The following is a 15,728-nucleotide window of genomic DNA, read 5'->3' as shown; positions in this document are numbered from 1 at the left end:
GCTTTCAGCAGGTGCCGCCCCGCGCGAGCCCCCGCGCGCTCCCGTGAGCCTCGCGTGCGCCGGCTGCGAGCAGATGAAAGGCGCCGCCCCCCCCCCGCCGCGGTGAGGCAGATTTGTAGTGACAGCCGCGGCGGCGGGAGCGAGTCTCTCCCCATAAAAGGTTCCGCCTGATCAAAGCGCCGCCGCGGCGGAGAGGCGGCTCGCGCCGTCGCCGCGTGTCTGCGCGTCTCCCGGTGTCTCGCAGGGGCTGAGGCAGGTTTGAAGCTTTATAAACACAAAAACCCTCCCTGTCTATCTCCCCCATATTTACATTTGAGCTCCGTTTTGCCTCGGCAGTAAAACATTGGTTTTTATTCCCTCCGCCTGTAGCCCGCGTGACAGCCTCGGCTGCATTAATCAGCTCCTCCCGCTCCGAGTCAAGGATTTCTTCGACTGGAGGAATTACATCTTTAAATATATTTTAAACGGAAGAGTCTGATTGAAGTTGTGTTAACAAGCCCCTCAACCTGAGAGGTGTGTGTGTTGAGCGGAGATTCCCCGGAGAGCGCTGAAGGGATTGCACACACCAAAGGAGGAAAGAGGCAATGTGTTGATATAAATTTACCCATCCGCTGTCAATTACACAAACCTTTTAGAGGGAGTAAAAGTTAGGCTTCTCCACGGTATGAACTCTCAAATATCAAGACACCAATGCAGCTTGAAGTTTTAAGTCATCTGCCAGTCATACGCCTAACATTCCACGCTCATGTTATTTTAAATCACCAGGAAGCCCGAGCATCCCTCTTTACCACCTCATTAACATCACATGTCTTGTCAGAGGCAGACAGCATTATTCACCATCAATTAAGTGAACAGGAATCCAAAGCCTATGCTAGTCTACTGCTGACACATCCTGGTAAGGGACTGGATGCAAATGCAAAAAAACATTTGGCAATGCAAATTTGGGAGAATGTTTATACTTTAAACTACACTCGACACACTCCCCAAATTCCTCTCTTTTTAATCTTCGGCACAAAGTATCTATACATTGATCTTTTCCTCACAATAGTTTGCATCCCTGTTGAATAAAACATGGCCCATCAACAACTGCTTGAAGTTATTGTCCATGTATGAATGATGACTCCTTTCAACAAAGTAGTGAAGCTCCTACTAAGGAAAAATAAGTAGCAGTGTTATTACGAATAGAAAATAATGACACCTTATTAGCAGAAATGAAGCTCTTAGAATTTGTATATGTAAATCTGTGATTTCTTGGACATGTTAGATCTTTTTCTAGAAAAATAAGACATTTTTGAATATCTATTTAAAAAAAAAAAAAGATTACATCTAAAAGAGGTCATTGTAGTGAAACGGCATGATTTGTGTTATTTACACATTTTTTTCCTAAACCTTTCAATAAACCAAAGAAAAATGCCAGTGGAATTATCACACCATTTAATCCCAATGGTTTGTATGAAAAAAATATTACAGCTTGTATAAACATTAGGACTGTACCAGCTCCTGGGAGCGCTTAAACTTTGCTATGTTACATTAGACTCAGAGACAAGCTGTCACAAAGTCCTTAAAACAAAAGGCAAACATTGTTTGGCAATATTCTGCTATAATTCCACAGCCTCAAAGCAATGTTTAATTTACAAAACACATTCGTGCACTGTATCCATCCTCTTTTTGATCAAGGCAAAGTGGTGCTAGTATGTACACTCCATTGTCCATATGTTATTAAGTGCGTTGGTAGTCGTCACGGTGAGGACGACGATCTCATTAAAGAGCACGTTACTGAGGGTAAGCCTCTACCACCATGGCATGACCCTGGAAAACACAAGAGAAAAGAAAAATGTATCTCAGATGATTTTCAAATTTCATGCAATGATTTTATAACAACATTTAAACTCTGATGCAAAGAGAAAACGTTAGGATCTGTTGTCACCTGTCCTCCAGCAGCACAGGCGGCCACCAGGCCGTACTGTCCTCCTTCCTTCTTCAGCCGATGCGCTGCTGTCATTATCAACCTGCAGCCGGTGGCACCGAACGGGTGGCCCAAAGACAGAGAACCCCCCCACAGGTTGAACTTCTCCATAGGAGGAGTCCCCACCTGCACACACAAAGCATGAGATCAGAGCTGTCATTTACAGGGGAAACCTCACTCCAGACACAACAGAGGCTGAGAGATAAAAGCATGCAGAGATCCAAAGTGAATACACTTTATCTCAAAAGTGCAAAACTGCACACCTCCATGTGACTGGATTATATTTAATCACTCATCGTAAAAGAGAATATCATTTCTTGATACTAGACTAAAAAAAATATAAATTCTGAAACTAATGTTTATGTGTTTTGCTTTAGTTAGCTGATGTTCACTTAGAAAAAGAGATTTCTTAAAAGAATTGTATTTTTACATCTCTGGGTACATGAAATCAAGTGAAACCAATTTTAAATTAATTGACAGGCTGACCAGGAGCCATTACCTTTGATTTTCTGTCCATGTACGTCTGAGCAAACCAGTCAGAGTCCATCGCCTTCAGATTCGCCATTATCTGACCCTGGAAAACACACACCAATTAATACGTACGTGGCAACCACAGAAAGCAGGCAGACAACGGATATCTTGTGGGTCAGTTGTAAAGAATGCACAATAACTCTTATCAAATTTCATATGCAAGTAATAGACAAATTATAACACATTTATAACATATTGGAAATGGACACAATATCTATAAACTTACAGAGTTTCATCCAAAAATCTACGGTGAGAACTTACTGCGAATGCCTCGTGAAACTCAAAGACGTCAATATCACTCATGGACAAGCCGGCACGTTCCAGGACTTTAGGTGTAGCGTATGTTGGCCTGAGAGGGTCAAAAAGGGTTTTTCATTTTCATTTTCCAATCAAAAGTTGAATGGTTAATCTTAGAAAAGCAATACATCCCAGTATTTTATTATTATGTACATTAAAAAAAATAATAATAAATTAAAAATCCTCAAGGGATATTAGTGAGAGAAAGACTGAAGGACTCACCCCAAAAGCAACTGGTCTTTGGGGTCCTGAGAGACGTACACAAAGTCTCTGCCAAGACAAAAATACAAAATACGTGTACGTGAATGCATCAACCAAAACAACGTTAATAATCAAGGGCGGGCTGCTCTGCCACACAGAGAGGATTCAGTACCTGAGGTATGCTTTAGGCTTGAACCCCATGGCCAAAGCCTTCTCCTCAGACATGATGAGCACAGCAGAGGCACCGTCAGTCTGAGGACACACACCAGGAAGTGTATTTACAGTCAGGGACGTTTAGGTTAGGTCTGAGGTTCAGTTTTGAAAATGTTGCAGGCTCTGGTGTGTGTGCGTTTACCAGGAAAGAGGAGTTGGCAGCTGTGACTGTGCCGTGAGGTTTAATGAAGGCAGGCTTTAGTTTGCCCAACTGCTCCATGGATGATGGGCGTATGCCGTTGTCTTTTGATACAATATCGCGACCTGGAGGACAGAGAGACAAAAACTTCAGTGGTCATCGTTTAAAAAAATAAAGCATGTAAAAGAAACAAAAAAATAAAACAACAACTTTCGACATTTACCTGTTCGAAATTGTAACAATTCTTACGCCGAGTTTAATGAGGCATCTGCTGTCTATGACGTGTACTTTTTTGGACAAATTACCAGAACTCAATATATTATATATATATATTATATTTAATATATAATAATATATTTAAAATCTCAAATTAATTTTGTTCTTCTTGTGTCAAAAGACCTTTCAAATGTCCTGTTTTGTTACACTTGCTTTAACAGCCAGTGTATCATAAAACACGTAAACTTACCAATAATAAAGCTCAAACAATCAAAGGTAGACAATCTTTTTTTAAAGTTATTAACCAATTAGTCCCTTATAAATATGATTAAAATTTTTGTCATTAATTACAACAATATAATTATTACATTTAAGAACAGAACCACCAAGAAAAAACAAAAACAAAAGAAAAAAACAAACTCAGATATAACATGTAACCTTTTCTTTCATTATGGTTTTTAATGCTTAGTGACGTTTACCTGGCACTTTAAATGAAATGATATCCTCCAGCAGCCCAGCATCCTGAGCTTTTTTGGCCAGAGTGTGTGATCGTAGTGCAAACTCATCCTGCTCCACTCTGGTGACCCCAAATGCAGCAGCAAGACGATCGGCGCTGTGGCCCATCGTTTCTGCGGTGGAGAACTCGGCCACAGCAGGAAGCTGGAGATTCAGCAGGACATTCCTTATTATGTTGTGGTTCATATAAAAGAAACTTTCATTCAGTTTGCAATTATAAGTGAACATATACCTCTGGGGAGAGGTGCGCTAGTCGGATGCTGCCAATCAGACTGAGCCTCTGCCCGAGAGATTTCGCCCTGTTGAGGGACAGCATGGTTTTCCTCATTTTCCTGCTGTGCCGGATCGGAACGTCGGACATGAACTCAACTCCACCAGCCACAATGGCATCACACTGGCCTGCAGCGATGAGCCCAGCGCCTGGAGAAGAGAGTGGGGGCGAAACAGACTAATTTAAGTCAAATACAACTACAAAAATAAGTTGGTATGTACCTTTTTTTTATGTGCAAACACTTTTTTCCCACAAATCTACTCTTCCAAGTAGAGTTGGTGCCCACTGCCACCAAGGATACATTTTATTGTGCAGTCCTGCTACAGTATGATCCTTCCATTATTCTTCTGTTAATACATTTATTTAGTCTTGTTTCAACCCTTATCTAAACTTCTCCAGCAGCTTGTGTATCTTTATGATGACATTCTGGGATGATCTTGCATAGTTATTTTAAAATAACAACACATAAAAACTGCAGGATACAACATGAAAAGTTACAAAACTATATCACTGTATTTTTGCAGCTACATCAGAGGATTAATGTTGTGCCATAACAATTAGGACTGAGCTCAGAATGTAAAGAATTAGATGGAGGAAACTTGGACTAAAGACGTCTTTCCGTGACATACCTGAGGTCATTGCCTGGTTGGAGGAAATGCAGGCCATAGTGACGGTGTGAGCTGGGATCTTATCAGAGAATCCTGCCCCCAATGCTGCCTAAAGAAAAGAATAATAATAATGAAATATGTCATAATAAGTCAGTTATAAAATAATATGTTAGTCAACTGTGACCAAACATTTCCTGATTATGTCTAGGTCTACGAGTCTTTACCTCTCGTGCCACATTGCTGGTTTTGACTTCTTGAATGACTGTCCCATAAATTATGTAGTCTACAGCGTCTTTGGGGAGTCCCGTCCTGTTCAACAGACCCCTAGACAAATAAACATGAAAAAAAGGAGAGTAAGAAACAGGTTTAAAAAAAACAAAAAACAATAACACACACCTTCCTGAGTAAATTTGAGAGCAGAAAAAGTAAACATTTTTAAACCGAAAAGACACAGCTCTGACAGGGCATTAGAGTAACAGGACCCTTAACATCTGGACAGATTCAATACGAGTGGGTCACTAATCAGGAAAAAATGTCCTTTATCTTTCACTGACATGATTGTGGTTTGAACAGTGTTATGATAAAGTTAACAGAGAAACACAGCACACACACACTTACTGCAGAGCTGCTCTGGCCAGGTCATGGGGCATTAGGTCAGCATACCTGTAAATGAGAAGAAAAATTATCTTAAAGCCAAAGAAAAGTTTAAGTTAAGTCTTTCCCTGAGAATAACTTTCCATAACAACTCATGGTGGCCACTGGCTTTAACAGGTTAAAAATAAATACATAAAAAAAAGCAATGGAGTCGTACGTGGTTCCAGACAACAGGAAAGGGGTTCTGACTCCTTCTACCAGAACGATGTTCTTCACACCAGGGCGAGCCAGCGTCTTCTTGCTTTTTGTCTGAGCTAAAGGAAACAAACACAATAATAGGTCAATAGTAATGTCAGACAGTAGTAGGATCCTCCTTTTATCAATAAGAGATAAATAGAAACAAATAAGTCATTTTTGCTTTGTCTTTTTGTTTCCAAGTAAATTAATATCATTTGGTTTAATCAACAAAGTACAAATTTACAAAAAAAAAAAACTAATCTTAATGTATTATACTAAGGGAAAGATGAGTGGTCATTCGATGACAGGAAGGAGAAAAATAATCAATGAACCAAGTTGTAAGATGTTCAGCTCAGATTATTGCTATTACGAAAAGTATTATCTCACCTTGAGCCTGTAGCTGTACCGTTGTGCTGACAGAGCGTGCGCCTGTGAGAGACAGGAAAAAAATTGTAACATTTTTCGCACCACATTTTAGTTGCCACAAACATCTAAAAATAAATTAGATTGTTGGCAGCAAATGTTTGTGTGCCAGGGTTGATCATGAATGGGTTATGTGCTGAAATATACAGTATGAACTCAGCAAAATATTTTGGAGTAAAAAAAAAAGGTTGTCATGTTGTATTTAAGACCCATGTCCTGATTGTTGGTATATTGTCCCAATGCTAAAAAACATGAGAAAAATTAAATATCTTACCGAACCGTGCCGCCCAGGCAGGACTGGCAGTGCAAGTCCGCATTGTGTTCAGTAACATGGACGCCATTCTGTTCTTGGTGAAACAAAAATTATAATAATATTAATAGGTAATAAAGGGTTAAGTGTAAAGTTTAAAAGGCAAATAAATACAGACACAATATTTCTATTTTCCATCCATCAATTATCTATACACACAATATTTTTATTTTATTAAGCTAAAATAATTTACTAATCAGTTCTCACAGATTTTATTACTACAGGACTTCTTGAGGGAGCATTTTCTACCTGAAACTACAATCCCCATGAGGTCTATGTGCATGTAATTATTAAAACTACCTCTACAAGGAGAGTGACACAAATACACAGGCATCCACCTTTGTGGACCAAAGGTTGTCTGTGCTTTGCACCTGTGACTTGTATGAACCAAACTCAGTCAGCTGACAGTACCAAAGGTTTGTAAATTTGACACCTCAATATAACATATATATATATATATATATATATATATATATATATATATATATATATATATATATATATATATATATATATATATATATATATATATATTTTACTTATAAATATTACATACATTTATATATATTATATATATATATATATATATATATAACTATTATAATAGATAATGGGTCGCTGAATTCAACTTGAAATATCAATTTTAATTAAATTTAAACAGCTGGTGTTGCACTGCGGACAGTAGACAACAAACATTGGAAACACAATAGTTTATACGCTTACTGCTAAACACGCACACTCATTTCAGATCCTTAACATTATTTTGCTCGTCTATTACTTATATTTTGACATGTCTGTATATAGTGGATGATATTAGTGTTATATGGGTCAGATGTGCCATGTCCCTGGCGGTCACCCTGCCCTCCTCCCGGTTATAACCTTTCACCTAGATCCCTCTGCTGGAGAATGACAGACACTGAAATACACAAGAACAACCCTGAAACAGGGTCACACCTATCAATAAACTAACTCACCACTTCATTGTTTAAACTCACGTGTTGATCACATTTATTTTTTTAAAGGTTAAAAGAACACCTTAAGACAAAACGATGAAGCCAAAGCTGCCCGTCAGCTAACACACTCAGCTAACCGCCTGTCCAGCAATGTTCAGCCGGGGAAAAGACTTTAAACGACTAAATGCGTGTGCAGCATTAGAAACATGTAGTTTCTCCCTGTAGATTTGTTGTCATCGGCCTAAAGTGGCTCTGGTCGTACCTGTTTCTGTGTTTTATCTCGGACAGCACTGCTTCCCCGTCAGTCGATCAGCCAGGACTACAGAAACCGCTGGGAAGGACCCGCAAGGACTAGGAGTGATAGGATGTGCCTGATCAATAAAATATCTTTAGATAGATTTAAAAAAGACATTTAGTAACACAACTTCCCTTTTCTTGGAGGGTAATTTATCTCATATTTATAAAGATATAGAATTGTTTTATTCATTGTATTAAAATAAAATACTAGAAATAAATTCGAGTTTACACATGGGCAAGTATGATTACAGCTCCGCGTCAACTTGACTTGCTTGTCACATCAGAAATTACGCTCTTGCGCCCCCAACACACTAAACTTTTAAATGTCCAATGTGATGTTATGAACTCAGACCACATTTTTGCATTCCAGAAGTGAAAGAAATGTTGTTTACCTTTTTTAGTATTATTATTATTTTGGACGTTGAACTCAACAGTTATCATGTATTAATGGGGTACAGCCATGGGGTACAGCATACTGCATGTGCAGTAGTAGCAGCAGTAATCCAAGTGATGCATCGATGCGTTCACTGGCTATAGGTCATAGGAACTTCAGAATTAGAATCAGAATCAGCTTTATTGGCCAAGTTTTAACATGCCAGACAGGGAATTTGACTCCGGTTATTTCGCTCACTGAACCCAGATTTAAATGGTTGTAAACAGAAAATAGACAAATGGCTCTTATTAACATATATACAATTAAAAAAGTGAAATGTGCAGCAGTATGAGATGGAGATGGTTATTGAAAGGTGTATTGTTACAGCATAGGATTGTGGTTATTATTATTATTATTATTATTATTATTATTATTATTATTATTATTATTATTATTATTATTATTATTATTAAGCAATAAGCAACAGCTTGGGGGAAGAAACTGTTTTAGTGTACAGAGCTCTGTAGCGCCGTCCAGAGGGGAGGAGTTCAACCAGACTGTGTCCTGGGTGTGAGGGGTCTGGTCCTGGTCCTGGTCCTGGTCCTGGTCCTGGTCCTGGTCCTGGTCCTGGTCATGGTCCTGGTCCTGGTCCTGGTCCTGGTCCTGGTCCTGGTCCTGGGTGTGGGGGGTCTGCAGAGATGCTACCTGCCCGTTTCCTGGTCCTGGACCGGTACCGGTCCTGGATAGATGCGAGGTTAGTCCCAATTATCCTCTCCACAGACCTTGTTGAATTTGTCTAAAATGAATCAGTTAGTTATTACCTGTGAACAATTAAACTATTAGTTATCAGAGTAGTGAGCCAACTAATAAAGCCAAGTTGTAAATAAAGAATTTAATAAAAATTGATGAATATAGTTACAGACGTCACGTGCATGGCTGTAACTGACAGTTGCAGTTTTCCATATACCTACTTATCTAAATGGCAGGGATTTTTTTTAAAGGGGTTGGTGCAGAGGGCTTAGAAATTCAACTGAACAGTTTCAGGTTAAATATGATGAAAGCATTGTTTTATTTCTGTATTTTATATCAGAAGAGTTCAGATATTTTCAATGGACTCATAGCAGATGAGGATTTCAGTATAGATTTTATGCAGCAATCCATTTATTATCTGTATGCGCTTGCTCCTATTCAAGGACACGGGGATCTGGTGGGGCCTATTGCAGCGCTCTTGGGGCCCGATTTACTAAAGGTTTGCGTGTGTAAAAATGTGTGCAAACTTGACAGCACCCGCAAACCAATGTGCAAGCTGATCTACTAACAGCGTGCAAAGAGGACTGCGTCTCTCAAATGCGCAAAATAGCACACGCTATTCATTTAGTACTTTTGCCCTGATGAATAATCAATATGGGGCGTACCTGCCAGAAATCACTAAATACTGGGAGGGAAAGATGCAAATTGGTCCATTTACCACGCGCAATGAGATTTACCAAGCCTGAAAGTTTTTGCGTGGATTGTGATTGCGTCTGTATTTAATACGTTCGAAAGGAAGGTGCTAATCTCCACATGCAAAAGGAGAAATATTTTATTTGAATGTTAAATCGAGTATTATTCAGCAAAAGGTTGCCACAGGAGGCACATTAATTTTTTTATTTGTGATAATAAATAAATCACGTGTTTTCATGGAGAAAAAAGTGTTTCTCATTGTGCGCCTGTACTTGTTCTGCAGTTGTCATACCCCGGTGTTGTGCCGTATTCAGCACCCCTGCCGTGAAAAGCACCCCCTCGTCTGACAAAAATGATATTCTCATTCCGTGTTCTGTTCATGTTCTGTTGTCCATGTTCTGTTTAGCGTCCAGTTTTGTGTTAATGATTCATGTTTAAATGCGCTCATGGATTCGGGTAAAAAAAAAAAAATCGGGTAAATGGTTATTGATGTCATTAAATAATAGCCTGCTTACTGTGTTGTCTTCCATAATATTTGTAAATATATATAATATAAACTCCTAAGTATATGTTTGTGTGAGTGTGTATATATAAATATATTGAAGTGTCAGTGTGTTGTTTTTTTTCTTGGTCTACTTATCATTGAATATACGAGGGGGTGCTTTTCACGGCAGGGGTGCTGAATACGGCACAACAATTTGCCTCTTCCACTAATATCTCTAACTCCAACTCGTCAAATTTCTTTTTGCGCTTGCGACTATATCCTGCTTTCCATCCAGACTCTCCATGGCGCAAAGTTTGCGCCGCAAACCGTAAGACGCGCAACACCTCATTTAAATACTGAGGTTTGCGCGTGTTATCAATTGCGCACGCAATCTTAGTTGATCACCCGCAAAACACACAACAACAGCACGTGCAAACTTTTTCAGTGCACACGCAATTTAGTACTCTTTATTTAGGATCTTAGTAAATCGGGCCCCAAGTGCCAAACTCAGGGGCATGATGACTTAGATTTTATATAGTTTTATAGTTCTGTGACTGTATAAGCTAAAAATGTTGTTTTCATCTTGATAATTGCAGTTTCTTACCAGTCTACTTGTCTTGTCTGTAAATGGGTGACGTTGTCTCAAATACCTCAAACACCTGATATCTCTAATGGCACAACAGTACCATATTAGCTGGAGTCCATCTCACTGAATGAGAGGAGGGGCATAACCTAGCGATTATCAATCACAGACCCACGTAGAATCAAACACGTGCACAATCATACTTAATAAAATTAAAAGCAGGCAAAGGCTATGAGAGAAACACCATGGAGATAAATTACACTCAATAACCCATAAAGCACATTCTTTCCATTTATGAAAACACATAGTACCAAATCTAGAGGCTTGTACTGTAAAAACAGCAACAACGTTTACTTATAAGGGCAATAACTTTAGCAATGCTTTCAAATTTTTTGTTTCTTCATTTGTTTTTTTTGCATTGGCGTGTTCTGCCTTCAACAACAAAAAGGAAATCAGAATGGACAACCTCCAATTGAGAGAAGACTAAAGAATGGGGAAAAGAGGTCTCATTTTTAGCGCTATATCAAACATAGGACAAAGTATTTGAAGGGCAGCTAATTAATTTCTAAAGTCAAGTGAGCTGAGAAGTGAGAATTTGCTGTTAACAGTAAAAGAGCAGAAAAGATTTGAGCCGTGGCTTCTATGGTGCAATGAATGCAGCATGATTTGGAGTTAAAGTTGGGTGGAGATGAAGATGGGGAAAGGGATAATTCCACTCCCCGCTGGGCTTATAACACATTAGCCTGAAAATCTAAACCCCTAATTGAATGAGATAGGTGGCCTCCAAACAAAGTGACAGGGTTTAGTTTATTTCAATGTTTTAGGCTTGGTAGTCACTTAAAACACCCTAATAAATATTCTCAAGCACAGAAAAAAGGATGCTTTTTGTATGTCCCTTTTAAGAGTATATACATTCTTCAGGGATAGTTTTAAACAAGCAGAATTTATCATAATGCCACAGTGGTGGCCCTCTCTATGACTACCTCTCATCTTTATTTTTTACACTCTTCTCTCCACCGAGCCCAAACACGTCAGCTGCAAGCTCAAGGATGATTTGGCAGTTATACGACTCGGTGATCCAACAGCTAAAGTTTGCATGCATATCTGTGTGGTTGTGTGTTTGTGGAGGGGAGGGGAGTGCAATGAGACGTAGAGATGTACATACACACGTGTCAGAGAGACTGAGAGATTATGTTTGTGACAGTCTTGACTGCCTGTCCCTATCTCACTGTCAAAGTGACAGATGTGACACGATTAATCAGGATAGGTGCATATTTTTGGGTACGCTGGTGTGCATGCAGGTGAAAATGTTGCAGGTGCAATCTGAGGTGACATGTGGAGATCTGGTCGAACGGAAGTCCCTAATGCATCGTCCTCTTCCTCAGAAAGCCTGGGCGCTTCGGAGTTGAGGAATACATTAAGCTGGAATAAAAGGTATTTTAAGAATAGTTTTTAATCTTATGCATTGTACAAATGGAGGGAGACTTTGGTTCACATTGGAGGTCACAAGTTGGATTCATTTCCAAAGGTGTCTGGTTAGAACAAAATTCAATTGAGCTTTATTTATATAGTACCAAACCACATCAAAAGTAAATTCAAGGCTTCAAGAGTACAGTTCAACTCATTCAAAATGAGACCAATTAATAGGAAAACCAAGAGATTGTATCAAAACATTTCTTCGATTTCAATTACCGGTCCTGAGCAAGCACGATGGGACTGTGGGGAAAAAACTCCCCTTTAAAGCTGCACAATGTAACTTTTCCACCTTAATATAATATGGTACATCAACTTACGACAGGTTTAATGACACCTCTGTCATGGTCTGAGGGGTCTGTATCGCCTTCACTGGCACTATGTAACTTCGAGGTGGATGGTAGGAACCCTTCCACACTACAGCTAAAGCACTACCGCTTTTGTCCAAAGGAGCCGCCAAACTCAACAAAAGCTGAAAGTTACATTGTGCTGCTTTAACAGGAAGAGACGTCTGGCAAAACCAAGCTCAGGAAGGGTGGCTATCTGCGGTTAGAGGTTGAGAGGATGGGAAAGAGGGGAGAACAGCAACAACTACAGATCTGGAAGACCTGCTGGGAAGCAGGAACACAGGTTAAAAACAACACTGATGTCATTATGAAGAAAGGTTGTATCACAGGGGGGGGCCCAGCAGTCTAGGCCTATAGCAGTGTAACTAAGGGATGTTTCAGGTCACTTTGTCAAAATGGAAGAACTAGCTTAATCTCAAAGGTAGAGAAGGTTTCTGCTTCACAAACACAAGTTTGATAACCTCAGGTATGTGTCTCTTCTTTTTGCCGATGATGAGTTGATGATCTTCAGCTCTCGTTGGAGCAGTTTGCAGCAGGGAGGAGAATCAGCATCTCCAAATCTGAGACCATGGTTCTCAGCTGAAAAAGGGGACAATGCCCTCTCCGGTTGACAGGTGGATGGTGAGGTCTGCAGGAATGCCAACTCTTTATCGGTCTATTGTGGAGAAGAGAGAGTTGATACAAAAGGCCCAGCTATCTGTTAACCAGTTGACTTACATCCCCTTCCAACCCTCACCTGTGGTCATTCTTCTTGTCGAGTCTTCATGGTGGTAAGGTTTAGAGCTAGATGACATCCACACATTTTTTGCTTGTGAGATTAAATGTCTTTTGTCTCTTGCTCTCAGGTTGAAGTGGTGGTAGAATTTGCAGACAATATTTGAGATATCATCTGACAGGGGTCGCGAACGTGAACGCTTTTAGCATGACCCCCACCTGTGGTCATGAAAAGTGGGTAATGAGTGATAAAATAAGAAAATAAGAAAATAAGAAAATAAGAAATAAGATAGAATAAGAATAAGTGGCTGGACTCTCCCTTAGAGAAAGGGCCAGAAGATCTACTGTTTGTGGGGGGAACTTGGGAGTGGGGCGACTGTTCCTCCACATTAAGGGGAGCCAGTTGAGGTGGTTCAGGCATCTGACTGGGACACCTCCTTAGGGAGTTGTTTTTTGTCATGTCCAACTTGAATGAGGCCCAGTGACAGAACCAGAAAACACTGGATGAGTTATATCTCTTTTGGCTTTTGGCTGACTTCCTGAGGAGCTAGAGATGGTGGCTAAGGAGAGCGAGGTCTGGGCCTCTCTGCTCGTACTGATGCCCCCATCATGCAACTTGGATAAGCAGGAAGTTAAGGAATAGATGGATAGATCTCCTCATGATCATCAATTGAAGGTCAGAAAATGACAGCGAAGACTTGGGACTAACCGGATCTGCTCTTTTGCCGCATGGCTCATTCCTGGGAATGAGTCTCAAACCACAGCAATGCAAGCCAGTCTATATATGAAAATTTCTGCTTGTTTGGACTCTTATTTGGCTTCAAGCATTGATTTTGCAACAGCCTACCAGTATCAAATTACAAAGAAAAAAGGTCCCACCAAAGTTCTCGGTGGAGCCGCTGCCTGGAGCAGGTGGCACTCAGAGACTGCTTGAAATGGTATACATACACAGTTGACATATTCATCAGTCCCTCACGTGAAGGCCTCACAGTCTTGTGCTGGTGGCTGCAAAGTTACACTTGAGTATATTAAGGTCAAGACGGTCATTTGGGCTCATATCAGCTTGTAATGTCAACAATGATGAAGACAAGAGGATGAATGGAGAGCACCAGCTGGCACACCCTCTGGGTATGTTCTACTGTATGTGTGGCATTTTTTAATTGCTGGACTTAAGAAAACACTCTGTTTCTTGCTCTCATTTTATAGGTGAAACTGGGACATAATTAATCTCTGAGGAAATGTTTCATTTGTTTATCTGTGCTGTCTGGGAACAGTTTTTTTCTGGGTTCCTCCAACAGATGTCAGTAGAAGAAAGGCCCATTGAATACCATGAAGGTTGCAGTGAGTATTGTCCAAAAGATTACCAGTAGAAAGCATCCCCTTACTACAGAGATAAAGTCTTCTGCAGTATTACACTGCAAAAACTCAAAATCTTACCAGGAATATTTGTCTTATTTCTGGTTAAAATGTCTCATTTTTAGTCAGAAAATCTCATTACACTTAAAACAAGAGTCATCACCAGAAAAATAACTTGTTATTCGAAAATTTTCACCTGTTTCAAGTAAATTTTCACTTGAAATAAGTATAAAAATCTTTTTTATCTTCTCATTACAAGCAAAAAATCTTGTTCCACTGGCAGATTTTTCTACTTATTTTAAGTGAAATCTACTTGAAACAGGTGAAAATTGTTGTTTTTTTCCAGTGATGAGTCTTGTTTTAAGTGCAATAATATTTTTTTGACTAAAAATGAGACATTTTAACTAGAAATAACAAAATAACAAATATTCTTGTTAAGATTTTGAGTTTTTGCAGTGTATGTTGAGCTGCCTTGAACTACTTTTACCAGAGGTTTGTATGATGAAGCAATTTCAGCTTGGCCGGGCCTTTCTTTGCTTACCTTTGGTCTTTGGTTCTAACGTTAGTGAGACTGGCTGTGTCAACCATCCCCTCCTACTCTCTATATGGTGCACTACAAATTATGGTTGCTATTTTGTAGTACTGTTTGAATTTGTCGTGAGAATTGCTGTACCCTATACAATACACTTGATTTATCTCACAGTGCCTCATGAGAAGTAGTCTACACCTGATGATCACATTAGCCAGCCGCTTTCTGAACAAGATTAATAACAACTCTAGTATTGATGAGCTCCGGAAATCCCTGCACTCGGCCACCTCCTCCAGCTGGTACAGGAGGATACTACCGTGTTCAGACCATGGAGCAGTGATGACATCTGTAATATATTCTGCCCTGTTTCAAACATTGAAATAATTTCCTACGGTATTAATGACATGTTTCGCTCAGAAACATGGACTAAGGACAGCCATGTCCTTATTGGGTTGATGATCAACTAGTGTGCTCCCTTGTACTTTTCTTTCATTTTTTTGTTTTCATGTGTTGTTGGGTCTCTTGTAGTTGGAGTAAGACTATTTATTCGTTTTTAATCAGCATGACAGCACTTGATTGCAACTCCCCATAGATGAATAGACCTGAATGAATGACCTGTCCCTCGTGTCCATATATCTGATCTGATGCCATTTT

The 15,728-nt window shown here is 39.7% G+C and overlaps 1 protein-coding gene across 2 annotated transcripts; it reads right to left on the bottom strand.

The window, feature by feature from the left end:
* Positions 1-1,417: 1,417 nt before the first annotated feature.
* hadhb (hydroxyacyl-CoA dehydrogenase trifunctional multienzyme complex subunit beta) lies at positions 1,418-7,823 on the bottom strand. 2 transcript variants are annotated; one of them, XM_061707310.1, is made up of 16 exons: positions 7,738-7,823; positions 6,487-6,554; positions 6,177-6,218; positions 5,770-5,866; positions 5,577-5,621; positions 5,183-5,282; positions 4,980-5,067; positions 4,312-4,499; positions 4,043-4,223; positions 3,351-3,472; positions 3,168-3,247; positions 3,017-3,064; positions 2,759-2,846; positions 2,466-2,540; positions 1,928-2,092; positions 1,418-1,809 (listed from the first exon to the last, which is right to left on the bottom strand). In XM_061707310.1, the coding sequence occupies exons 2-16, from the start codon at positions 6,551-6,553 to the stop codon at positions 1,774-1,776; spliced, it is 1,422 nt and encodes a 473-aa protein (XP_061563294.1). In that variant the 5' UTR covers position 6,554; positions 7,738-7,823; the 3' UTR covers positions 1,418-1,773. The 2 variants fall into 2 exon arrangements, with proteins under 2 accessions (XP_061563294.1, XP_061563293.1); XM_061707309.1 differs by having other exon boundaries at positions 6,487-6,559; positions 7,738-7,820.
* Positions 7,824-15,728: the final 7,905 nt, after the last annotated feature.

This window comes from Cololabis saira, chromosome 18 (assembly GCF_033807715.1).
Source record: "Cololabis saira isolate AMF1-May2022 chromosome 18, fColSai1.1, whole genome shotgun sequence".
In the NCBI taxonomy this organism is placed as follows: Eukaryota; Metazoa; Chordata; class Actinopteri; order Beloniformes; family Belonidae; genus Cololabis; species Cololabis saira.
The sequence above is the reverse complement of the archived record's forward strand: the minus strand, read 5'-3'. Positions and strand labels throughout refer to the sequence as shown.